The sequence below is a fragment of the Loxodonta africana genome, chromosome 4, assembly GCF_030014295.1.
Source record: "Loxodonta africana isolate mLoxAfr1 chromosome 4, mLoxAfr1.hap2, whole genome shotgun sequence".
Lineage (NCBI taxonomy): Eukaryota > Metazoa > Chordata > Mammalia > Proboscidea > Elephantidae > Loxodonta > Loxodonta africana.
In genome coordinates, this window is record NC_087345.1 from 157,262,677 (window position 1) to 157,290,266 (window position 27,590).

A 27,590-nucleotide genomic window follows, 5' to 3' on the forward strand; every position below is an offset into this window, starting at 1 on the left:
GCATATTTGATGGTAAAGAAATAGCAGACAGCAATAAAAATGTTACCAGAAGATTTAAAACACTGCCTAAGAGGGTAGTTTTCTAGTGGGAAAAATGCTTCTTTACCTAAAAATTTGCAGTGATAAATGATGCTCGGTCTGTTATTTAAGAAAACTTAATCTCTGAATATTAGATTTCTGCAGAGATTAAATTTACTAATTTGTAAAATCCAGGATACATCATTGTATAGCAACACTATTTAAAAGAAATATGACTTTATTTACTCAACATTGACAACTGCAAAACAAAAAATTACAAAACATTTTGAAAATGTTCTGTTTAGACACAGTAGGATTAACAATTACGTGCTATCTAGTGTATGTAAAATAGGTTGCAACTGAAAAGATGCGGAGTATATAAAAGCAGACCAAAAACTCAATAGCTTTTTAATAATAATTTAAACAAACAAATGGAAATTGACTTGTTATTGCTCATGTATTAGGTTGTGCAGTGAGTTATTGTTGTTTTAACCTTTATTATTTTGGTGGAAGTATTAAGTAATGGAGATAGGGATTACTTTCCCAATTCTTTTCAAGACTGGCTAGGTGGCCTTGGCAAGTCACTTACTTTCTTTGTGACTTAGTTTCCCAACTTGTAAATTGAATGGGACAATAATAATACCAAATTGAGGTTATAGCATAAAAATAAATATACAAATTCCTTTACTTTGTTAGAATCCTGTAATAGAGAATTTTGCTAAATCGAAGGTCATAATTTGGGACTAGAGATATTTTGTTGGAGATACTTATTAATCATTATATTCCAGTGTAATTATACTCTGCATAACCATGCTAATTCTTTGTCATGTCTACAAGACAGATGCAACATGTGTTTCTCAACACCAGCATATAATGGATTTCTATTGCATACGCATGTGCAATAATATACACATACATACATACGTATGTATATATGTTGTATACTGTTGAGTCGATTCCAACTCATAGCGACCCTATATGACAGAGTAGAACTGCCCCATAGAGTGTCCTAGGCCATAATCTTTATGGGAGTAGATTGCAGGTCTTTTCCCCAGTGGAGCTGCTGGGTAGGTTTGAACCACCCACCTTTCAGTTAGCAGCTCAGCTCTAAACTGCACCAGTAGGACTCCATATATGTTCATATACATATACTCTTTCTTCCTTCTCTTCCCTTCCTTTGCCTTCCCATCCATCATTCCTTTCAGAATAGAATGAGGATTGGAAACACAGCGACTACTATGCAGGGATGAGGTACAGATTGGTATAAAGAAAACAGTGTCAAATGAGAAGATGAAAGTGGAAAGAAGTAGCTCTACCCCCAAATAGTAAGGAGAGAAATGACTTGCCTTTCAGAAAACTCCCAAGAATCCCTCTTCATCACTTTGTGTTTTTATAGATAACCAAAGAAGCAATACAGGGTTACTAGGAAAAGCATGACTTTGGGAGACAGTCATGCTTCATTCAAAGCTTGGCTTCACCTTTTATAAGCTCTTTGCCCTCAAATTACTTAATCTCTTAAATTTTTATTTCTCATTTGTAAACTGGGATCAACCCAGCCTCATAGGGTAGTAAAAAGTTGTGAGAATTAAATGAAATAATCTATGCAGAGCACTGTATGCTCCACCTGGCACATCGTAGATGCTCAATGACAAGCCACGTTATCACTCTGCCCTGAGACTTTGTGGCAAATCCTTACTTGCAAGTGAACAGATTGTAAAGCTACCAAACAAAATTAACAAACTCTTCATGTATTAGAACGATGAGAAGATCACAGGTTTACAGCTCTAATAATGTTAGGTTTCTAAACAGTTGATTTGCAATCAAAGAATATTTAAAAATGTATATTGCTGACCAGATTATTTTGCTTTTACGCTCCTGAGAATACTGCATTAAAGTCAAGCTGATCTGAATACGGACATGATTATTACAGGGAATCTTTGGTTATAAATAATTTAACCCAAAAAGTCCAGTTATCTGAGACAAAATTGGATTGTACTTTGGGGAGGACTGGCTGGTGTGGCTTAGGTTACGGAAAATAACTGCTTCCCGTTTCTTTTTCACTTGAATGTTTTTCAAAGTGTTATCTTATAACTTACCACTCACCCAGTTTTATCACTTAGTTTTGTCTCCACAGTACCATCTGGCTTTATTTTCTCAAGGCCAGTCCTACCCTTCAAGACCAGGGTCAGCAATCTGGTCATTCTAGGAGGCGTAGACTCTGAGGGTAAAACGTTCTAATGAAAACCTTTCCTTTCTCCTTGCTGATAAGGAATTTAACTCCTGTCTATTTGCTTTTGTAAGGTCTTGGTGAACTAAGCATTCGTTGGTTTCTTTATCCCATTCCCACATTCTCAGCTCAGCAAAAAAAGACCCTTTACAATAAAACCCACAAAGAATAAACTGCAGATAACCTTGCCATTGGCATCCTCTCCCAAGGGAAGTCTAATCACCAGTGAAAGTTACAAAGCTTAAAAAGGGCGGAAATAAGCTTAGTCTAGTTTTTTGCAAATGGGTTTACAGTTTCAGCTTGTCTCATTCTCAGACTTCATCAGACAGAGTGATGACATTAAGAGAACAGAAAAACGTCATTTTTTTGGTTGCTTTCAAGTAATACTCCCAGTATTGCTAAACTGAGTTATGTGGGCGATGGTTTATAAAATTACTCAATTATAATTCAACTATCTTATCGTACTTGTATTTCTAAAAGTCGTTTGGATCTGCAGCTAACATCGGCCTGCTAAGAAGTGCAGAGACGAACACACACATACAATTAACGTCATTGAATGTTTACAAGCTCATTCTTTTATTTTTAGAATGCCTCTCAATGTTCGAACACAAAAACTGTGAAACTTAAAAATAATTAGCAGCTTTAGTCTGAAGCCAATGTGTTTTTGTGACTGTATTTTCCAACTTTGTGTCCCCAGAGTCTCTCTAGCCTTCTCTGTCTCCCTTTCCTTCTTTCCCTGTCCCCTCTCACAAGTGAACCCTTGTTCAACTTCCTCAACTTCCTCTCACCACTCTCAAATGTCTTCTTTAAACATGTTTGAGGACATTTTTCAGATGTTAAGGGAACAGGTAAAAATCCAGAGACCAGGCACACGTGGCCTCAAATGTTGAGTCTGGTCCAGGATTCCTAATTCTCTGAGGATGAAAGTCATCCAGTTTACTACTCTATGTAATAGCTGAATTATGTGTACCAGGATTGAATTTTGAGAATGAGGCTAATCTGGATATAATGGATAACACATGGTATATTTATCTATATTATAATGTAACATAATTATGAAGCAGATTTAATTTATCTACTGATTCTTTCATTCATTTATTTAGCTAATATTGATGGGGTAACAATTATGTGCTAGGTCTATGTAAGGCCTTAGGATTTAATCAGAATTTAACTTTTGATTTCAGATTCTAGTTATAACACATACTTTAGAGTCTGATGGTTAGATTTCAGTGCAAATTGGGTAAGAAAGAACAAGAAATCATTGCACTGTGAAGAGGTCCTATTGACAGTGATGACCCCTGCCACACCCCACATCTTGGAGATAGGCTGGGGCAGGTCATGCAGCTTATAGAAGTTCTGGATTTCAATATTACTTTCTAATACATACAATCTTTGTCCTTGACATATAAGATACTTTACAGGAATTATCTATTTAATCCTCATTGTATTGTTAAAACACAGTGGTAGTATTTCAAATAAATTTTAATTTTTTTTAAATTATACTTTAGAGAAAGGTTAACGGAGCAAATTAGTTTCTCATTGAACAATTAATACACATATCATTTTGTGACATTGGTTGCCAACGCCATGATGTGTTAACACTCTCCCCTTCTCAACCTTGGGTTCCCAATCACTGGATTTCCTGTCTCCTCCTACCTTCTAGTCCTTGCCCTCCGGGCTGGTGTGCCCATTTAGTCTCATTTTGTTTTATGGGCCTGTCTAATCTTTGGCTGAAGGGTGAACCTCAGGAGCGGCTTCAGTATTGAGTTAAAAAGGTGTTCTGGGGCCATACTCCTGGGGTTTCTCCAGGCTCTGTCAGACCAGTAAGTCTGGTCTTTTTCTGTGACTTTGAATTTTGTTCTACATTTTTCTTCAACTCTGTCCGGGACTCTCTATTGTGATCTCTGTCACAGCAGTCAGTGGTGGTAGCCAGGCACCATTCAGTTGTGCTGGACTCAGTCTGGTGGAGGCTGTGGTCTTGTGTTCCATTAGTCCTTTGGACTAATCTTTCCCTTGTGTCTTTGGTTTTCTTCATTCTCCCTTGCTCCAGATGGCATGGCATCAGTGGAGTATCTTAGATGGCTGCTCACAAGCTTTTAAAACCCCAGACACCACTCACCAAAGTAGGATATAGAATATTTTCCTTACAAAATGTTATACCTGTTGAGCTAGATGTCCACCAAGACCCCAGTCCCCAGCCCTCAGCTCAGTAACTCACTCCCTATGGGAGTTCGATTGTGTCTATGAAGCTTCCATGACCTTGCCTTGGTCAGGTTGTGCTGACTTCCCCAGTACTGTGTACTCTCTTACCCTTCACCAAAGTTACAACTTATCTATTGTCTAGTTAGCGTTTTTCCCTTCTCACCAGTCCCCTCTCTAGTAAGCACCAAAGATTGTTTCTGTGTGCAAATCTTTTCATGAGTTTTTATAATAGTGGTCTCATACAGTATTTGTTCTTTTATGATTGACTTATTTCACTCAGCACAATGCTCTCTGGTTTTTTATTTTAGTAGATAAAATCTGAGGTCAGAAATGTTACAGGACTTTTTCAAAGCCATATAACTAGGCAATAAAATAATGAATCAATTGGATGATGCCCACCTGATTCCTGATCGCCAGCTTTACCTGTTTTGCTATGTTTCCACCTTTGTTGCATTATGATTTGCTTTATCCTTGTTAAAACATGTACTTTGGTATTTTTGTCTTTGTCTCACAGCAAAGGTCTCTAAGTCTGACCTTAATGCCACCTGACTCTTTCTCCATATGGCATCTACCCCAGGTGGAGAAAGGCAGTGACCCTAATCCTAGTATGTAGGGTGTGGAGGCCTGGGAACTTTGAGTCGTTCTTCCAGTATTTACAGCCTTAGGGGAACTGAACCAGTAGTCACTGTCATTGCCTTATCCTTAACAATGTCTGCTCCTCCTGGAGGCAGCCTTGTCCTTCTAGGACACGTTCTCCTGCAGGGGTCACTGTTCACTCTCTCCTTGGCAACTCACTGATCCATATGCCTACAAACCTTCTACCTAACTGGGCCAAGTTCAGGTTTTCACACTGAAAATTTGCTAAAGTGTTACAAAATACATTATTTTAGAAAGAAATCACAGGATGATGGCACTGCACAGTAAATACATTTATTTAAATCCCGCATCTAATCCTACGTCTAGAAGTCTGGTGATACTGTGATGAGTGTGTCTCATGAATAGACCGACTGAGTTAACCCTCTGGCATGAGACCAGTCCAGTGAGGCGAACTGGAGGATTTTATGGTTAAAAACACGTTTGCAACTTGCGGAATGTTTGATGAGTTACACAGAAGCATAGTCATGGCTGAAGCTGACCCTGGTGGTAAGAGAGTGGCAGAGTCTGAACTAGCAGAAGTTAATAGAATAAAGGGTCTTTATAAGCGTCGTGTGCATAAGCGTCAGTTCAGCTCTGTGGAGCATGCCCACTTCAACCAAATCCTCAGAGCCGACGGCTTTTTAAACTTTATGCGATCACATACACCACTAACAATCTGATAAAAGCTATGCACTCCCTCCAGAAAACTGTGCAGAGATTTGAAGATAATTTCAGTTTCACAGATCCCTGAAGTCCAGTATTATCACTTCGCTGGTTATCAGTCACTTAGGATCAATTATTCATTTAGTGTTGGATTGTATGGGGGAAAAGGGAAAAGCAAATTTACATTACAGGAAGATACTAGCTTCTGTGAATTGCCTGTTTTTGCTTTCTCCTACCTTAAATCCATTGCACTTGGCCCCTTAATAGCAGAAGTTCCATGAAAGGAGACCCAATTTCACTACATATTTAGTAATTAGCAAAAAACTAAAGGATATTTCCTGAAAATTTACTCTGACCTGCTAGCAACACAAATATAACCATTTATAAAGGAGTTTACCTAGTAATCACATAATTATGTAAGTTTGGCTCTTTACAAACTTTTGAAAAATGGAAGCAGATGTATGTAACCTATTGCCAAATATAGATATACATAAATTTGCAAAAATCAATTTAGCGTTTAGTCAAGATGTTGTTGTTGCTGTTAGTTACTGACGAACCCATTCAGACTCATGGAGATCCCGTGTATGCAGAGTAGAACTGCTCCATGGCGTTTTCAAGGCTGTGACCTCTCAGAAGCAGATCTCCAGGCCTGTCTTCTGAAGTGCCTCTGGGTGGGTTTGAACCACCAACTTTCATGGTTAGTAGCTGAGTACTTACTTATTTGCACTGCCCGGTCAAGATGTAACTATACTGAAATGTCACAGACTAAAATGGTTTCCACGTCACTCCAATTATTTACTCAGTGACGATAGTGTTTTCCAGACTAAACTGACGGTCTTGGAAACTAAAATTTGCTCTTGGTCCAACCTTTTCCTCTTACACGAAAACCTGAGCAGCTGCCATGAAGTTGCTTTCCCTCTCTTGACAGGGAAGGCAGGGCAGTTTTAAAGGATGAGAGGGAGAAGAAAGGCCATACACCCTGTTAGCCAAGCCAAAGTGCTTTATCCAGGTCACTAACTAAAAGGTTCTACACACTCTAGAATTAAACCTACTTCTATTGTTTCCTCCTCTTTCTCTCACCATACCAAACCCAAAAACCAAACCCAGTGCCATTAAATCGATTCCGACTCATAGCGACCCTGTAGGACTGAGTAGAACTGCCCCATAGAGTTTCCAAAGAGCTCCTGGTGGATTCAAACTGCCAACCCTTTGGTTAGCAGCCATAGCTCTTAACCACTACCCACCAGGGTTTCCCCTTCTCTCACCATAAATGATAAAAACCAAACCAAACAAAATTAAAAAAAGGTATACATAATGACCAGGAGATTTATGTGAGGCACTGAAAGGTCTGTAACATCAAAATGATAAAATATTATAATACTTAGGTTTTCAGTTAAAAGTTACAGTTAACAATTACTTCTTAAGTATTTCCAAGTGGCCCATGGCATTTATACAAATGAAGAGGAGATGAAAGTCATCACCACAAAAAACTGTGGTAGTGCCACACTGGCAAGTAATGGGATTCCATCTCTGATCTCTACGCTTAAACGTTTCTCTGTGATCAGAGGAAAACAGCCATCGACTGTAAGCGTTCAATGACTCACACACGGACAATGCTTCTGACAGTGCAAGGTTTTCCTTCTGTGAGATTTCAGAAAAATCACAAGAAGCCTAAAAATGTCTCCTCTCTAGCTCAGAAAACAAATTACTTTAAGGGAGCTAAGGAACACTGGTTAATTTGGGAAGCTTCATGCAGATGACAAGTGTGGAGAGCTTTTAAGACAACTCTTTGAATGGTCATGTGAAATACGTTAAAAATAAATAAATAAATAACCAGTTGCGGCCAAGCTGATTCTGACTCCTGGTGGCCCCATGTGTATCAGGGTTTTCCATGGCTGATTTTTCAGAAGTAGATTTCTGGGCCTTTCTTCCAAGGTACCTCTGGGTAGTATCGAACTACTAACCTTTCTGTTAGCAGCCAAGCATGTTGACTGTTTGTACCATGCAGGGATTCTGAGAATATATTAAGAAGAAGGAAAACAATTTGAAAGCAGGTAGCAAGATCAAATGCAAGCATATGCCATTTAATTCTAGAGTCTGTGCTAAAGGCAAGAATCTATGAGTTCTTTTGTGCAAAAAATCTCCAAAGGAAAATTAGTTTTTCTTTCAAAAGATCCTTCTGTGTTTTGTATGCTACTTCACTTAGCCAATTCTTTTAAGGTAACACCCTCTTGTCTGCCTGTGAGACTTGCTTCCAAGTTATTACTGATACAGCTAAGTAGGTAGGTAGCAAACTGATTTTTCTAATACAATTTGTCACAATGCCTGAGGTTTATTGGGAAGCCTTCAAAACACAAATGTCTAATTGTGTCCCTCAAGAAATGCATGAAAAAGATAACACACCAAATGTAAAGAAGTTTAAGGTAGGTTCTGCTTTGTACCAGACAGAGAGATGAAGCTTATCCATAGCATGAGATAAAGAGAAAAAAAAGAGTTTGAAAAGTATGTCAGGCTTAGCATGCTAGAAAACATCCCAGTTCTTTCTGAATCTTCATAGGGTAGTTTGTGTGAAGAGCTGTCAGTTTTCAGAAGAGTAATCAGATCTATACTCAAATAGAAGAATCAAAACATCTTCCAAAGTCAAATACAAATTATCTCAGACTGTGGCTACACTCTGGAAACCCTGGTGGCATAGTGGTTAAGTGTTATGGCTGCTAACCAAAAGGTTTGCAGATCAAATCCACCAGGGGCTTCTTGGAAACTCTATGGAGCACTTCTATTCTGTCCTGTAGAGTTGCTATGGAATCGACTAGACGGCATTGGGTTTTTTTTGTTGTTGTTGTTTAGTGGCTACGCACTACTAGTATGAATAAACAGGGAATCGAGTAACTATCTTTTATGTTAGATAATTTAAAGTTTGGCGTTAAGTTTGTGCAGATAATTGTTTTTTCACATGCAATTGGAATAAACCAGTGCACAATTTTCAATTTATCCTCAGGCCTAGCTTTACCTGCCATCTCTACTAATGACTCTCAGATTATCTCCAGCCGAAATTACTTCTCAAGTTCCAACTGCCTCCAACATAGCTCCTTTTAGATATCTCACAGGCTCTCCAAACTGAATATAACGCCTCCTTCCAAACCTTAGCTTCCTAAAGCACCAATCCAACAAGTGATCCATAAAGTCATCCTCACCTTGTGTCCTCATGTAATGTATCATAAAGTTCCAAACACTCTATTTTCAATGTATTATTTCCTGCATATCTTTGAGATTTCTACCCTTCCCTCTATTTTCATGCCCACTGTGTCAGTCCAAGCCTTCAACACCTCCCAGCCAGGTTTCTGTAATAAACTTTCTCCTTTTTGGGTCTTGGGGTTCCTTGGGCCTTCCTTTACCCTGCTACCACAGAGACCTTTCTAGAAGGCAAGTCTGGCTATGGTTTGCTTAAAATTCTCCAATGGTCTTTATCACTTTAAGGATAAAGTTAATGCAGGCATGGAGCCATCTCTTGATCTGGCCCTTGCCTGCCTTTAGGCTCAACTTCTAATACTTCCATTGCAAATGGTCTGTGCTCGTCTATTAACCTGAAGGTTGATGGTTTGAATCCATGTAGCAGCTGTGAATGAAAGGCCTGGAGATCTGCTTCTATAAAGATTTCAGCCAAAAAACCCTATGGAGCAGTTCTACCCCATAATATATGGCATCTCCATGAGTCAGAATCAACTTGAGGCAGCGGGTTTGTTTTTTTGATTCTACTACTTTCACAGGTGATATGAGGCATATGGCTCACTTGAAGTGGTCATGTGGACACCATTTGCCTTTGTATGCTGGAGGGGTAGGTTTGTTGAATGATTTTTTTTTTTTTTAATCAAAAGATATCACACATACTTTGTAAAGCCATGACTTTACATGACATATATCTCTAAGCTTAAATGAAAAGCAGCTGTAGTCAAGTAAGAAAAGAAAAGAAAAGAAAGCAGAAAGGTAGGTCACAGTCATGAAAAACAGAACTATGTGTCCAAAATTCTTACCCAATGTCTGTCGGAAAGACACCCTCCAGCCTCTTGCTGTTTGAAATGAATCTGTCTTGAACACCAGGAGCAAACTGTTATTGCTGCTTTTAACATTTGGCGGAAGGTTGGAGCCACAGAATTTGCCAAGAAGGGGATCACTGACGTTAGAACCATCATAAATTGCCAGGTAGTCTTGGGAGCAGAAGGCGGAGGGAACCACATCAAAATCATTGAACCTGTGAAATACACCTTGTTAAAACTGCTGTTCTCCATTTGGATATTATTAAATTGTACCTTTTGTTCTCGGGTGGGGGTGGGAGACAAAGCAATGACTAAAAATAGAAAATCCAAGCTTCACTTAATAAGGAATATTAAAAACAATAAACTATTGACCAATTCAAAAGTCTGGTCAAAAAACTTTGTGTACCTAGAAAACTGTGATCGGAGCTAGGGATATAAAGATGAGTAAGATATAATCTTAGACCACAAGAAGTTTGCAGCCTCGGACACATTAAGTCCATTTGAAATCAAGGTTTATCACTTAAGCAACACATTATTTGTCAGTCTCATTAAAAAAATATGGCGTGTACTCTGCTCCCTCGTTATTTGGAAAGATAAAGTGGTACTATTACTCTTTATTTATGGGAAGAGAGCTAATATGACAGAATGGATTAAGTCCTGGCTTTAGAATAATCATAGATCAATTTTCTCTCCCTCAATCTCTGTTTTCCTGTTTTTAAAATGAGGGTTATAATAAGATTCAGTGAAATAATAAGTAAAAAACAAAACTGTGGTATCGGGCATATAGTAGATGCTTTAAAAATTAAAGTTATGGTTGTTATTATGATTTTGAAAACCAGGAATATGAAATAAGTTGTTTCTCATAAAAGATAATAATATATAACACTAATAGTAGAGAAGAATCAGCTCAATTGCCTTGAGTCGCATTTCATTGCTATAACAGGAAATTCACACATAAGTTCTTGTGGTAGCCACTGACACCTCTCCGCATATCACCAGCTCTCTGCCTTCCCGGCACTTGGTAGGATTACACTTCTGAACAGTCTTTCAGGTTTGACATGACCATAAGACGTGCTTTGGTCAGTGAAATGTGAGCAAAAGTCATAAGTATTTCTTTTTGGAACAAGTTTTAAAAACTACTACTTGATTTGCCACATTCCCTTCCTCTGCAGTGATAATCATGGAAGCACCAGGAGAAATTAAACTTCCATGAGCCTGGGTCTCTGAGTGACCACCATGAGCAGAGCTTCCTTGCCAGGCCCCACTGGACACATAGCATGAGTGAGAAATGAACATATTGAGTTAAACTACTGTGCCTTGGGGGTGTTTGTTACCATTTATAACCTGCCTTGACAGATATGTCCCCGAATTTTCCTATGTGGTCCAACATCGCATTTTAACCTTGGCCTTATGCTTTATCATTTTAAGTAGCTATTCAAGTTATAACTATATCAAGTAAGGAAAAATGTCATTTGTCATTTCAAGAAACTCTCAAACAAGCAAGGTTTTCTACATATGTTTTCTTCTGGATTTTATGGTGGTGTTTATTACAGTGTATTTTCTTTCAAAAAGTTGTATAAATTCCTTTATACCCTTTCCTCATTTTTGTATGTTCTTCTGCTTTCTCAGTTTTTTTTTTTTTTTTTTTTACAAGCTGGAATAATTAATACATAATATGGAATGATTTTCAAAATATCTAATGATTAAAATGCATACTTCCATTTCAGGACCTTAAGAAAAAAGATCTGTTGATTTTTATCAATCAGATATTTGTTGGTTGATTTTTTTCAAACTGATGATGAAGATCAAAATAAATTTTTTTTTTTTTTTTTACCACATGTAACACTTAATGGTCTTGTAAAAGAAGATTAAAAAAAAAATTTTTTTTAAGCAGAACAATAGCTGTATGTACACACATATATACATATACATTAAAAAATAAATAAAAGGAGAGCCCTGATGGCACAACAGTTAGGCACTCAGCTGCTAACTGGAAGGTCAGTGGTTTGAATCCACCAGAGGCTTCCTGGGAGAAAAGACTTGGTGATCTGCTTCTGTAAAGATTACAGCCTTGGAAACCCTATGGGGTAATTCTACTCTGTACTATGGGGTCACTATGAGTCAGAATCAACTCAACAGCACACAACTACACAGCAATATATATAAATATACATATATATAAAATATATGTGTGTGTATAGCAATGTATATATATAGCAACTATAATCTTACACACGCCAGAAATAAACCCTGTGCCAGCAGCAAATGGCAAGAGCTTATATTCCCATTCCTGGGCCGATGATCCCTTCATAGACCTTCTAGCCGTCTGGCTGTTTTTGTTTGTTCTTTTGTCCCTGGAATTTACAGGGCTTTTTTGGACGAACTGTTTCCTTACAAATAGCCCAGGTGGGATCTGCAATTTTCTTGAAGGTCCAAACAAAAGACCACTTACCGATGCATAACCAAACCAGGCATGCCGAGACCTGTCTCACAGTCTAAGGCCCCACTTGATGTATGAGGCCCTTAGAGGTAAACTGCAGAGAGTTTATAATGTTTAGGGCAGAAAGTGATCATAAATGTATTGGGGAGGGGAAGGAGGTGTGGTCCCAGCCCCTCAGGCTTCTATCCTATAGTGCCATGAACTATCTCGACCTCCAGAGTTTTCCATACCATGCTGCGTATCGCTGAAACAGAATTAGAAAGATGTTGTCATAGATGAAAGCAGTCTTGAGCTTTGTTTACCACTCTGAGAGCCAGAGGTTGCATTCCCTTAATTGGGGGTAAGTAGGATTAGGAGAAGAATTTTAGCAAGAATGTCTGATATCTCTTACAGAACCAATTTAAATGTGTTCTGATACAAGAACAAAGAAAAATTTCTTAAGTAGTTAGAAGGGAATCATTTGAGAGACAGATAGGGAAACAGAAAGGACATGATCTTTGGAGGAAACCTAACACGGATTCAAATTTTAACTCTTTGTTTAGCTGTGTGTGTGTTCTTTCATTTTGATGTCTCTGAGCCTCAGTTTTCTCGTTGGTGAAACGAGAAATTAATATATACCTTACGTGACTTTTTAAAGAATTAATTAAGATAATAAGTGTTAATTCAAGTTCCTTGTATACAACAAATGCCCAACAACTGAAGACTTCATTCTCTTGCCTTTGCTGCCCACTTTGATTTCAAACCATTATATGAAGCACCATTGCAACTAAGGGAACATTATGACAAAAATTTTAACTGGTGGAGTGCCTGTTCTTTCCCTTTAGCTATTTGCTTGCAGAGGGTAGAAAGCCAGTTTCCTAGTTTCCTACTGCTATGCAGAAGCCTTGCTCCCCTTCCTCTGGATTCCCTTATAGACAGACCTCTGAGGAGAATCAATGCTCTCTATCGGTAAATGAATATCTTTTCTGTGAATAGAGCTGAAAAGATTTTTATTAAGCAGGTCAATTTTTCCTACGTACTTGATTTGAATCACTCTGTCATCTCTAACGGTGATGACATACAAACAGTACATATTGTTAGGGTAGTTTGAGTACGAATAGGCGGGACTCCGGATGATTCCAATGGAGAGGTTGAACACACCACCACAGGCTGCAATGGAAGACAAGAGAATATGCAGAAAATAGTTATTACGTGTAGAAAGATAGTTCTGAAATATTCTATACTATTGTTTTTTTCTACAGGAGAGATAATACTTATTTTTCTTAAAGCAACTCAAACATCCCGTCACTGTGTTTATAAATAACTCTGAGATTCAAATCTCCTCTGTTAAGGATAGAATTTTATCAAGTGAAATCCTGGAAATCATTTTGGTACCTCCAGGTTTGGTTCCGTCTGTGGAGTCAAATACGTTAATTCTCAGGTCCTGTGTATTTCCATTGAGTTGCGAGACCAGGAAGAGCTACACTTGTCCAAATTTGTATTATTAGTCTTCAACAAGCATGAGAGACAGGCCCGCTCCCCATCCTGACTCCAGAAATCAACAGCTCAGAGCCCTTAGTTACTGCTATTAGTCAAGAAAATGACAGCCATAAAAATATCATAAAGCCAGATTATAAACAATTTAAAATGCCTCATTATTCCTTGGTCTACATTGAAGGAGGATCAAAATGTGTCCTTAACGTACAAAGTGCTCCGATCTGTGCAGTGAGGAAGGGCTTTGTTTATTTTATATTACAACTTCAAAATTATAGTGAGGTTGGCATACTTTGACACTATTTCCACATCTATGGATGTATCCATTTACATCTGTTAGAAATCAGAAACAAATTGTGGCTGCCATTTAAGGTTCTTTATATTATCGTGGTCTCCGCTCAGCCCACTTTGCAGGGAAAGCTATTCTCCATATGCCCATAAGTATACATGTGCTCAGACCCCTGGCCACATCTGTAGTGGATTAAATGTCAGGTTTACGTAGACACGGCTCTATGTCATTTGTATGCAATCATGTGGTCTCTGAAAGCTTACCAATGCTTAAATAACTCCAAATTTGCACATTGTAAAGATGTGAAGTCTTAATAAAAACTATACTCTTTAAATGAGAATCTTGTAATAGATATGTTGAAACTTGCATGCATTGTTTTAGGAAAATAAGGGATAAAAAGTTAGAAGAATGTGAAGCAGAGTTTAAATCTTCGAAGTAGCAATTGCATAAAAAGAGTTAAAAAAAAAAAAGGCAATCCTTCTCTATACAATAACTTGGGGAAAGAAATGTTATTTGCTCAAACCTATTGTTTGTGCCAATAAACCTATAAAAGCATACATACTCATACTTTACAAATGCTGAGGGTCAGGATTCAGATAGCAGCTAATGTATATGAATTACAAAAGTTTTCTTCAGGAGTAAATGAACATTTCAAGTCTTCTCTGCTGATGGGAACAGCGATTTGTTTGGAAGAAAACTTTTTAACATTCTATCTTTAGCAATGGGTTTGGTCAAGTAAAGATGATGCAAAATAAAGATTTTGCAGGATATGGGTGCCCATTTCACTGAAGTTGGGATGATGTGGTAAAAATGTTGTCAGCAAACTAAGCAAAAAAGTTTATTAAAGGAGAGAAAACAACTACCTATTCAAAATAGGGAAATGCAATCTTATTATACCAAATACACATAGATCAAATTGTCTATAAGAATAAAAAGATCTTGGTAGCTACAATGATTTTTAGCCAGTTTGTGGCTTTCTCTTCACTTTAACTTTGATACATCGAATTTTTACATTACAACGTAGTTGCACACATTTCATTTTCTTTAGGTCTTATGCTTTTTGCACATTATTAAAAAGAAAGGAAAAATCCTTCCCTAAGGGAAAATCATACAGATATTCTCTTCTATTGATTTTCACATTAGCAAAGTGCCTTGGGGAAGGGAAACAGGTATCTGGATAATCCATGCCAAAAAGATACCATGCGTAATGTACATACAACTAAAGATAGCAGTGATGTTCATTTGCACCTCATTATCCAAATAAATACCTTGGTTCTCCATCTTATTTTCAAAACAGTAGTTCTAGCCAAAGTTCACACCCCCCCCCTTATTTTTAAGGGAAATTGTCTAAAGATTTTTGAATCAGTCACCTAATGAAATTTTTTTTCTTAAAGTCTTCTGAAGATTCAAGTTGGTGATAATATGAATCACAAATAAATCTCCTTATATGAATTACACACACATCAAAAAATAATAAATAAGTAGATAGATAAGGAAGAAAAAGAAAATGCCAAATTACATCATTATGGCTACTCACAGGTTATCCTATATGAAAACTTGAATCCAAAGTCTGTGATGTGTGCATTAGAGTAGAAGTTAAGTAGCATTGGACCAGAGGTGGAGATAGGAGCCAGGGTCTCCTCACCACACAGGGTAGCAATCGGTGAGGAAGATAAGCTGTAACCTCTAATGATATGCAGTCCATCATTGGCACAACTGCCTGCAATGGCTGAGCGAGCTGTACAAAGCGTGGAACAACCAACGTTATAATCAGAAACAACTTTATGATGCATACATTAAACCACTAATGTAATGAAGATTCATGCATTTGATACAGAAATTAAACTGAGAATCAAGGGATGTTTTAGTAAGTGAATATTTACCTTTGTTTCCTGATGGAATGAGGTTTACCCTAGTTAGGAAATGACTGGTATAAGAAAACAAGTAGAACTCGACAGTAAATAAATCTCGTTTTGAAATAATGCAGATTTTTTTTTTCCTTTATGAAATGGCTTCTTTAACTCAGTGCCTAAAAACTGGGAGTAATTTTGTCTCCCAGGACACATTTTGCAACATCTGAGTGTATTTTTTTGTCTTATTTGTTACAACTTGGGGATGCTGCAGGCATGTAATCAGCAGACGAGAGACGCTCCTAAACATCCGGCAGTGCCCAGACCACCCTCCTCCACTGCAGCAAAAGTCATCTGGCCCCAAATGTCAGTTGGAACAAAATTGAGAAACCCTGCTTTGACTTGAAGTTTTTGTACAGTTATGGGGCTCCTATCATGCAGAGATGATTAGAAATTCCTTAATGATTATTTAACTACCATTATAAATGTTCATACAAACAATATTAGCTTAAGGGTTTAGTGATTTAAAAATACAAAGCATTGTTTTGTTTCACAATTATAAAACAAATATATATATATTTGTTTTATAAGAAAAATACAAAACAGAATAAATAAGAAATTAAAAGACTTTTATTACTATAACCTCTCCAGTTGTCTTTACAGGTTAATATATACTGTTAACAAATAACTGGGATCATACTCAGCAAAATCTTTTGTAATTGATTTTTATTAACGTAACACATCATGAATGTCTTCATAGGGTTAAAGCATTCTTCTAAAACACTGTATTTAAGGAAAACTCATTGTATTTAATGAATATATCAAATTCTAACATATGGAGGACGTCAGCAAAAACGGCAGGTAAGGACCTCCAAAATTTGACCCTCCATAGAAGCAATTAAAAACTGGCAAAAATGGTCAAAAGAAACTTTTTCAGAACTCCAAAAATTAAGCAAAGGTTTGCAGCAAACCAGGAAGAGTTTATTCAAGAAGAACAGTTGATCTCCACAAGAACAGTTAGCTTTATGGCATTTTTATTTACACCGGGCCCACCCCCTGCTCACAATCTCAGCAGTAGCCTTGCAAAATAATAGTCTACATCCCCCGTATCAGAGGGAACAGAATGGAGCTGTAGCGTTTTAAAGTCTCCCCCCATCAAACTGTCATTATCTGACTTGTCTGGTGGTTCCCTAGACGACCCCACCCAAAAGGATTGTCTTTATTTGAGCTGACTCAAAACCCACCCAGTGCTAAAAGCCTCTCCTCGGTGGGTGTTTGTCAGAAACATTTACAGGCAAGTGTTTTAACATCAAGGCCGCCTGAAACGTACATAACAGTTGGGGCAAACAATAGACTAACCAAGAAGTTTCAGAAAGGAAAAGCTGATGAATGAGATGTCCATAGAAGATTAAAAAAAACTCTGACACATTCCTGGGACTCTGGAAGGCCACATGAATGCATAGGTCTCTGCGCTTGTTCAGATAAGGACTGAGAAGGCTGCGTGCACTTTTCTCTGGCTGACTGAAAGTCTCTGCACTAGCAGGAATGGAAAGCTAAGTCAGAGTTGTAACTGCCTGGCTGAGTGTTGAAGTTGGGCCCCAATGTGCACACAGAGCTCGTTGGCAAAGACTGGGAGACTGATTGATTCCAGGTGTCTAGTAAATCTCTGTTTAATCATGACCTAACCACTAACCTATCTGAACAGAGACTTCAGTGACCACACACAAAATACGTAATTTGCAAAATTAGTCCAGGAAAGTCACTAAACAGGCTAGAGTAAAGGAAAATAAAGTTAACGAGCAGAACGCATCCAAAAGAGGGGGAAAAGAGAGTTTTAAAAGCATTCTTGTTCCTGGTTTCACTTGTCCTGGGAGCCCATAACCCTTTCTTCAAGGAGTTGAGATAACCTAACATCCTTCTTGTAAACTTTACTTTGTACCTAAGCTAACTTGGAAGTAATCTATTACTTTTAACCAAAAGAATCTTGACTTATTCATCTTTTACATATATGTACATAAAAGAATACACCCTCTTTTTGGGGTAAGTATAATGTTAGAGAAAATTGATATTGTTATAGGAAAATATCTATACAGTTTAAATTTAAGTCCTTTAGGAACATACGTACCACCTTAGCTAAATTTCTATCCAGCTTGAAGAAATGATGAGGTGTTAATTCAAGATATATTTATTAAATTAACCTCTAAGAGTTCCCTTATTTTGAAAATCCTGGAATATAATGCTTCTAACTGGGCATAAACCTAAAAGTTAAAAATGTGAAAGACTTAACTTCAATGCCCTTATTATACAATTAGAAGCAATACAATGTTGGGAAAAATAGGGGAAAAAAGAAATAGATTAAATTCTGATTCATGGTTTGAATATGGCCAAATTATGTACCTAAGTTACAACCTCCATGTGTCTTCAAGACACAAAAAGCTCTATTGAGATTTTTAAAAAACGCAGAGTAGATGGATTTGAGTATTGAATATATGTATATATATCCATTCATTATAGAAATAGCTTTGGCCAGCAACAATGTATAAAGTTGTGAAATGAAAATCACAGAATGAAAGAACATAGTGCTCATGCTAGATAAATATGTTGCTCCCACATTAGTTTCAATGGCCTGCCAGGCACGCGTCCTTTAATTATTAGAGAGCTAGCATTTAAGTTGTTGGCCTAGTGATATAGACTATTAAAAGGGTGGTTGTCTTAGAAAATTATGGAAAAAGTTATATAAAACATAAGGTAAAGACTTCTGTATTCTTTATTATGGAGTAATTAATTAAACAGATAGAATAGCTGAATTACAGAAAGTTCATCCATGAAATAGCAATGGTATCTTGAGACACAATCAAAACTTAGTAACTGTCAAGAAAAGGCTTGTGTTCAACAATAAGAATATGTGCTGGGAGGAAATGGGTGGAGTTGTGGGGTGATTTATAATTTTTTTCTACATGGCAATAGAATATCAAATCTGCTCATAGGTACAACCTGATTCAGTAAATGTAAAAGTTAAGACTTTTGGCCAGTTTCATCATGTATTAAAACATTCCTGTATCTTTTACCAGTAGGCAATTCTTTAAGGTAGGATGCTCTTCCATTTTTTTCCCATAAGATATCAAACATCTACCTATATAATGCCGGAATTTGATAAAATTACCTACAGTCTAAGAACATATCAGCGTGGGCAAGGTGATATGCCACAAAATGGTATATGAGAATGTTATTGAGCATCAAGTGATTGTACACACACACGTGTTGTTCTCAAGCTCTACATATCACCTCAACCGAAGATGTTAATCCAGTCCTTCAATGAGAAGATGCTTGGTGATAAGACCACACACATGAGAAAATAATGATATTAAATACTTTCCCATAATTATGGAGGAGCCAATTCATAAATAATCAAAATATACATAAAACTCTCAAATAGAGTATAATTTAAATGTAATTAGGAATGACTATCCCCTAGGGAGAGAACTTAGTCAAAGTTTAAAAACAGTTTCTCAAGGAGTGTTGTGGTTGTTGTTATTAAATGCTGCTGAGTCAGTTCCAACTCATAGTGACCCTAAGTACAACAGAACAAAACACTGCCTGGTCCTTCACCATACTCACAATCGTTGCTATGTTTGAGCCCTTTGTTGCAGCCACTGTATCAATCCATCTTGTTGAGGGTCTTCCTCTTTTTTGCTGACCCTCTACTTTCGATGACACCAGTTTTTTTTTTTTCTGTACTTTACCAAGCATGATGTCTTTCTCTAGCGACTGGCCCCTCCTAGAAACATATTCAAAGTATGTGACAAAGTTTTGCCATCTTTGCTTCTAAGTAGCATTCTGGCTGCACTTCTTCCAGGGCAGATTTGTTTGTTTTTTTGGCTGTCCATGATGTATTCAATATTCTTCACCAATGCGATAATTCAAATGCATCAATTCTTCTTCCATCTTCCTTACTCATTGTCCAGCTTTCCATGCATATGCAGTGATTGAAAATAACACGGCTTGGGTCAAGCACACTTTACTCCTCAAAGTGAAATCTTTGCTTTTTAACACTTTAAAGAGGTCTTTTGCAGCAGATTTACCCAATGCAATATGGTCATTTGATTTCTTGACTGCTGCTTCCATGGGCATTGATTGCAGATCCAAGTAAAATGAAATCCTCGACAACATCAATGTTTTCTCCGTTTATCACAATACTGCTTACTAGTCCAGTTGTGAGGATTTTTGTTTTCTTTCTGTTGAGGTGTAATCCAGTATGGGTAGAGCCCATGTCATGGGACAGTGGATTACAGACATTCTTAATTCTGTGATCAGTCAATGATTTAATGTATGTTTACTGCTGAAATCCCTAAGCTATAAAATGATTTTCCATGATCTGTTCTTATGACTATTTTGCATCATTACAAAAAAAGTGTAAAATATTTTTATTGTTTTAAATGGGTAAGGTTCTATGCAAGGTATTGAAATATAGTTTTTTGTATTATATCATTCTCAGGTCCTATTACAGTGCAATGTCCAATTCTGAATTCCATCATCATTCCAAGAACTTTGATAGAACTAAAAAGAAACCAAGGATCAGTAACTCCACAAACAATAAAACCTGTAGAATTTAGAGTCAGACTGCAATTCCTCTTCAGAGTCATAGAGTGCTAGAGAAGACAAGAGATACAGAGAAATCCTTTTGGTTGAATTATTTTTATATTGTAAAAGTGGAAGAGGGTTCTAGGGAGAGGTACCTGAATTAGGGGCCAGCAATGACTGGGATCTGTTATCTGTCTAACTTTTCTCTGAGTAGCAATGGAAGAATGATTTAGGGGGAAGGAGAAGTTTGTCTTAATATAGAACTAAATTCCAGTTTGATGGCCAAAGGCTTACAACACAGCAAGTTTGAGTACAGCTGGTAACAGGAAAGCAAGGAATCTAATAGACAGGAAACTATCTCCTGCAGTGCTCTGGCAATTTGAATAAAATATCAATAGGAACTCTTTCTATAGAACCATTGTCCAATTCTTTCTAAAATTATGCATTTTGAAATGTACCTAAATTTTGAATTCCTTAGAAACAATTGAAAAAGCAAAGAGAAGAAATGGTAAGAAGTTGACTAATGCCACTTCAGCTTTTTTTTTTTTTTAACTTAGATTAAACGGGTTGAAATGTGAAATAAGTAACAGGCAGAACTCAATGGTCTCTACTTTTTCCTTTTAGCTTTATATTACATGTAGCCTGTAAACCAGGAAATCTAAGATAAAGAGAATCCAGGCAAACAGATGGAACTTCTCACCTGGCTGCTCTGAAACTCTAGCCTTGTTCCTCTTGGAGGTTTTAACTTAAAAACCCTATGTCTAAGCAAATTCTAAACTCAGAGAATGAGTGAAATTATATTCCCTTCTGGTGCTCTTCGTTTTATTTACATCATGCTACTCCACCACTCATCCCACACATCTGTCAGTTTGGTATACCACGGTGGCTTGATTGTTGCTATGATCCTAGAAGCTATGTTACCTGTATTTCAAATATCAGGAGGGTCACCCAAGATGGACAAGTTTCATTGGAGCCTTCAGACTACCACTTACTAGGAAGAAAGGCCTGGCAGTCTACTTCCAAAAATTAGCCAATGAAAACCTTATGTGTTGCAACAGAACATTGTCCGACTCACTTGCTTTGGACAAGTCATCAGAGGGATCTACCACTGGGGGAGGACATCATGTTTTGTGAAATAGAGGGCCAATGAGAGCAAGGCAGGCCCTTGGTGGGATGGATTGGTACAGTAGCCTCAGCAATAGTGATAGTGAAGGAGGCTATGCAAGAAGGAGTGACGTTTCGTTCTGATGTATGTAATGTCTCCATGAAGAAAATGTGCTACATTCTATTTTGGTGAGTAGTGTCTGGAGTCTTAAAAGCTTGTGAGCATCTATTTTAGATACATCTATTGGTTCCATTACGTTCGGAGCAAAGGAGAATGAAGAAAGCCAAAGACACAAGGAAAATATTCATCTAAAGGACTAATGGACCGTGTGAACCACAAGTTCAATAGCAGCTATCTATCTATCTACCTCTCTGTCTGTCTGTCTGTCTCTCTATCTATCTAATCTATCATCTATCTATCTCTAGAACCCAATTATTATCAACTGGATATGACAAAAAATAAGTTTAGAATTTGCTTACATGTAGGATTTTTTAGTTAAGAATTTCTAAGCCCCTCGATATCACCAAGGTGAAAAAAAAAAATCACCAAGGTGAGTCAGTGTTATTACCCAATTTCAAAGATGGAAAAATGAAGACATACAAGGCATTGTCTTTTCTTAGGTGACCTCGTCTACTAAGTAACTTATCTTTTTTTTTTTTTAGTTTTAGGTGAAAGTTTACATGACAAATTAGTTTTTCATTCAAAAATTTATGCACAAACTGTTTTGTGACATTGGTTGCAATCCCTACAAAGTGTAAGCACTCTCCCCCTTTCTCTTTTCACCCTGGATTCTCTGTGTCTATTCACCCAGTTTTCCTGTACCTTCCTGCCTTCTCACCTTTGCTGTTGGGCAGGTATTGCCCATTTGGTTCATATACTTGATTGAACTAAGAAGCACATTCCTCACATGTGTTATTGTTTGTTTTATAGGCCTGTCTAATCTTTGGCTGAAATGTGGACTTCAGGAGAGGCTTCCGTTCTGAGTTAGCAGGGTGTCTAGGGACCACAGTCTGGGAGTTCCTCCACTCTCTGTCAGACCAGTAAGTTTGATTTTTTTTTTTTTGGAATTTGAATTTTTTTCTACATTTTTCTGCAGCTCTGTCTAGGACTCTCTTGTGATTCCTATCAGGGTGGTCAGTGGTGGTAGCTGGGCACCATCTAGTTCTAGGCTTTGGCTGGTGGAAGCTGTGGTTCATGTGATGCATCAGTCCTTTAGATGAATATTTTCCTTGTGTCTTTGGCTTTCTTCATCTCCTTTGCTCTAAACATGATGGGACCAATAGATGTATCTTAGAGAGCTGCTTGCAAGCTTTTAAGACCCTAGATAGTACTCACCAAAGTAGAATGTAGAACATTTTCTTTATGAACTATGTTATGCCTCTTGACACAGATGTCCCCTGAGACCATGGTCCCCAGCCCTCAGCCCCAGGAACTTGGTCCTTCAAGGTGTTTGGATGTATCTAGGAAGCTTCTATGACTTTGCCTTGGTCAAGTTGTGCTGACTTCCCCTATATTGTGTGTTGTCTTTCCCTGCACAAGAGTTAACATTTGTCTACTATCTAGTTAGTGATTTCCCCTCCCCAACCCTCCTGTCCCTCATAACCATCAAAGATGTTCTTTTTCTGTGTGTAAACCTTTTCTTGGTTTCCAGAATAGTGGTCTCATACAATATTTGTCCTTTCGTAATTGACTTATTTCACTCAGCATAATGCCCTCCAGATTCATCCGTGTTGTGAGATGTTTCTCGGATTTGTCATTGGTCTTTATCATTGAGTAGTATTCCACTGTGTGTATGTATCGTAATTTGTTTATCCATTCATCTGTTGATGGGCACTTAGGTTGTTTCCATCTTTTTGCTCTTGTGAATAATGCTGCAATGAACATGGGTATGCATATGTCTATTCGTGTGACAGCTCTTATTTCTCTAGGATATATTCCTAAGAGTGTGATTGCTGGATGGCATGGTATTTCTATTTCTAGCTTTTTAAGGAGGCACTATATTGTTTTCCATAGTGACTGTATCATTTTACATTCCCACAAAAGAGTTCCAGTCTCCCTGTAACCTCTCCAATGTTTGCTATTTTCTTTTTCTTTTTTGATTAGTGCTGGTAATGTGAGGGTGAGATGGTATCTCATTGTACTTTTGATTTGCATTTCTCAAATGGCTAATGATTGTGAGCAGTTCCTCATGTGACTGTTAGCTGCCTGAGTGTCTTCTTTAGTGAAGTGTTTGTTCATATCCTTCACTCATTTTCTAATTGGATTATTTGTGTTTTTGTTATCGAGGTGTTGAAGTACTCTAGATTTTAGAGCTTAGACCCTTGCTGAACATGTTGTAGCCAATTTTTTTCCCAGTCTACAGGGTCTGTTTTTACTCTTTCGGTGAAGTCTTTGGATGAACATAAGCATTAGTGATGGTGTAAAAAAAAAAAGGTGCTCCCAATTATCCAGTTTCTCTTCCAGTGTTTCCGCATGGTTAGCAATGTGTTAGGGCCCCCCAGCATTGTCCTTATTTTTTCTTCCGTGATCTTTATCATTTTTGTTTTGTATTTAGGTCTTTGATCCATTTTGAGTTAATTTTTGTGTATGATGTGAATTATGGGTCTTATTTCATTTTTTTTTTTTTTACAGAGGGACATACAGTTTTGCTAGCACCATTTGTTAAAAAGACTATCTTTTCCCCATTTAATGGACTTTGGTCCTTTGTCAAAGATCAGCCAAATCATTAGATTTATACCTGGGTTCTCAATTCTATTCCATTGGTCTATGTGTCTGTCCTTGTACCAGTACAAGGCTGTTTCCATTACCGTGGCTGTATAGTAGGTTCTGAGATAAGGTAGTGTGAGGTCTCCTCTCCTACTTTGTTCTTTTTCTTCAATAATGCTTTGCTCATTGGGGCCTCTTTTCTTTCCATATAAAGTTGGTTTCTTTATCTATTAAGTGAAAAAACTGCATCTATAATTTCTCCAGCAGCTTGGGGTGTCTACTTGGCCACATGAATCATGAGAATGCAAAAAAATGTACTTTCAGCCCATTAAATATTTAGGAAAATGAAGTAACCATTTATTTAATAATACCTAATTCCAAAAAAAATTTTTTTTTAGTTAATTCCAAAATAAGCACAGCATTAATAGTTTCTCTCTCACCTTTTTTTTTTTTTTTTGATTGTTCCTGGTGTTTTATTTTTGACCAAAAGGAACATTTTGAATTTAACTCTCTATTTTTTAACTTTTGAAGATACTGTTAAGATCTTGAGGTTAAATTCAGAAATGAAAAAAGCTGCCTTTTAAATGTTCAAATGGAAATTTCTTCTCTGTCTTTTGATGGATTTCATTGGAATTTTATACTGTAATGGTGATTATACAGAAAGGACGAGAAGCCGGTAGTTCTATATTCTATAAAATCTTGTAGAATGATTAGTATTAGAAATGTAATAATAATGAGAAGGCTAGAAAAACTTATGCCAACATAAGGTAACATAGTACACTTTTAGAGCAACTTATTTAAGTGGAAAGTGGGCCACTGAACCTTCTTAACCTTCTAGTAAAGAAAACACAGTGCATGGTTCAATAATCAGTATAATTGCCCAAATTTCCAGTAAACCTTTCCTAGCCAGTGGTCAGTGTTCAGTGGCACAACGTATGGACAAACGTGTTTCCCTGTAGTATTATGCAGCCTAGGGTAGCCCATCTTTCCCTTGCCAATTCCACCCTTTGTGCTAATAGCTCACAAAACAATAGACTGGTAATCCTAGTCTCTGCTGAAGCCAACAGTTGCTCTGCTGGTATTTGGGCTCAGAAATGCTTAATCATTTGAATGAGTTCTCTCCGAAACAGTTCCTACCACGTATGGCAGTTGGAAAGGTCAGTGGTCCTGCAATGAGGCTGTGACCTTCCTTGAGAGCAATTCTTCAGTTTTATCCACTATGCTGCACATTACTCCCCCCAGGCTTGCTTTAGAAGGGCTGCAGAAAGGCTATTTTTAACATAGTTAAAAAATCCCTAGCTTGTTGATGGCATTCAGGAAATTCTGGTATTGATAAAATAGTGATGATAGCCTCATTTTAAAATAAATTTGATTAATGTTGCCCTATTTGGGAACCATCACAATTCAATTACTATACAGCCAGAAATTATTCCCTTAGCAGTTTGAAAATGCTGAGTACTTATAACACTGAAAATGTCACAAGACATTATCATAAGGGAACCATGTTACACACAAACACACACACAGATCAGTCTCTTCAATTGGTTGAAGGTTAGCAAATTCATTAGTGGAAGTAGAAATCACTTAATCTGGCAAAAACACGTATCTGCGCTCAGACAACTTGTATACAGGCACACCTGGAGATCCTGAAAAGTAACAGCAGAAATAACAAAAACAATGGCCACTATGATGAATTGCAGTTCATGAAATACGTTTCTACAGGCATTATCTCACTTTCATAACCCTTGTGCCTATCAGTGGGGGCTTTCATGTCACTATGATACTGAAACCTGTTCCAGGTTTCAGCGGTGCTTCCAGGCTAAGATGGCCTAGGAAGAAAGGCCTGGTAATCTACTTCTGAAAATTAGCCAGTGAAAACCTCCTGGATCACAATGGTCCAGTCCACAAGTGATCATGGGGATGGCACACGACAGGGCAGCATTGAGTTCAGTTGTGCATGGGGTCACCATAAGTCAGCGGCTGACTCTGCAGCAGCTAACGACAACAACAATTTTAAAAAAAGGAAAGCGATTATTAGGAAGAAAGATCAAGCACCTTGCACAAAGTTACCTGTCTAGGAGGTGGCGGACCTGGGACGAAGACCCACCCTAAAATGCTGTGCCCTCTCCCACCACGCCCGACACACGTCAGGCAGTCCAGAGGATGCTTTTCCCTTGCTCCCACCCAGTCAACTAAGCTCAGGAGGCTACTGTTTGGGGTCAGAGTAGTTCCACTGTAATAACACAGATGCCACTGGGCCTGGCAGTGCCTTTTGTGGCTTTATAGTATATTTACCAGCCTTTCTTTTTTTTTCTTTGTCTATATGAACTCTGTTGACACTTGGCATTCTCGCGTTTATTATTTAATGAGAACAAATGCACATACCGATGAAAAGCCCTAGCCACATAGCATGTTCTCCTTTTCCCTCCTTCTAAAATAACTTTCTTCCTGATTATAAAAATAACACAAAAGGTATAAAGAAGAAAATAAAGATCATCAGTCCAGGCATAACTCTTAACACACTGCTTAATAGTATTCCGGCTATTTGTCATATGTATATTATTTCAAATAGAAAACTAGATGACATCAGACATAGTGTTTTAAAACTCTCCCCGCCCCCCCCCCAAGAGTTTGTATATCATGAACATCTTTTTATATCACTGGGATTTTGTGCTAGCCAATGCTGAAAAGATTATATTTTACTTTTTATTCCAGCTTGACAGTGACATGCATCAATTTATATCTGGCAATCTCTATCAAACACATGTGCCAGAAAATACGACTGTAGAGATGTAGGAAATGGTGGTGAGGTCATAGAAAAAGGGGAAAACAAGAGAGGCTTTGTGTAATTTATCAATATATGAGCACTGACATGTCATTTTTATTTTTATTAAACATAAAGTTTCCCAGATGTTGAATAATGTAGAACATCTTGCTAAGTTTAACTTTTCACTGCCATAGGAGACCAACCCAAACAGAAAGAAACTTTGATTATACAGCAGTATCTTGACAAATTGACAGACCAACTGCAGTTTTAAAATAGAAAGTGAATTTGTTAAAAAAAAAAAAACTAATATATTTGAAGGGATCTCTCTTCTGAAGTGCCATACCCGTTAAAACCAAACTTGATGCTGTTGAGTCAATTCCAACTCCTAGTGACCCTACAGGATAGAGTAGGACTGCCCCACAGGGTTTCCAAGGCTGTAATTTTTAGGAAAGCAGACTGCCACATCTTTCTCCTGTGGAGTAGGTGGTGGGTTTGAACTACTGACCTTTTGGTTAATAGCCGAGTACTTAACCTCTGTGCCACCAGGGCCCCTTTTTTGAAGTGTCATAGTATCCATTAAACATCAAGTTGTATCTATT

The 27,590-nt window shown here is 37.6% G+C and overlaps 1 protein-coding gene across 1 annotated transcript in view; it reads right to left on the bottom strand.

Moving 5' to 3' along the window:
- CUBN (cubilin) overlaps nucleotides 1-27,590 on the bottom strand; it is a gene marked incomplete at its 5' end in the record, with an annotated part of 354,010 nt that overhangs the window by 38,607 nt on the left and 287,813 nt on the right. Inside the window, 3 exons of the mRNA XM_003410564.3 lie at nucleotides 9,778-9,995; nucleotides 13,240-13,369; nucleotides 15,520-15,720. Of these exons, the coding sequence (XP_003410612.3) occupies nucleotides 9,778-9,995; nucleotides 13,240-13,369; nucleotides 15,520-15,720 (549 nt within the window). The remainder of the gene's footprint in view (nucleotides 1-9,777; nucleotides 9,996-13,239; nucleotides 13,370-15,519; nucleotides 15,721-27,590) is intronic.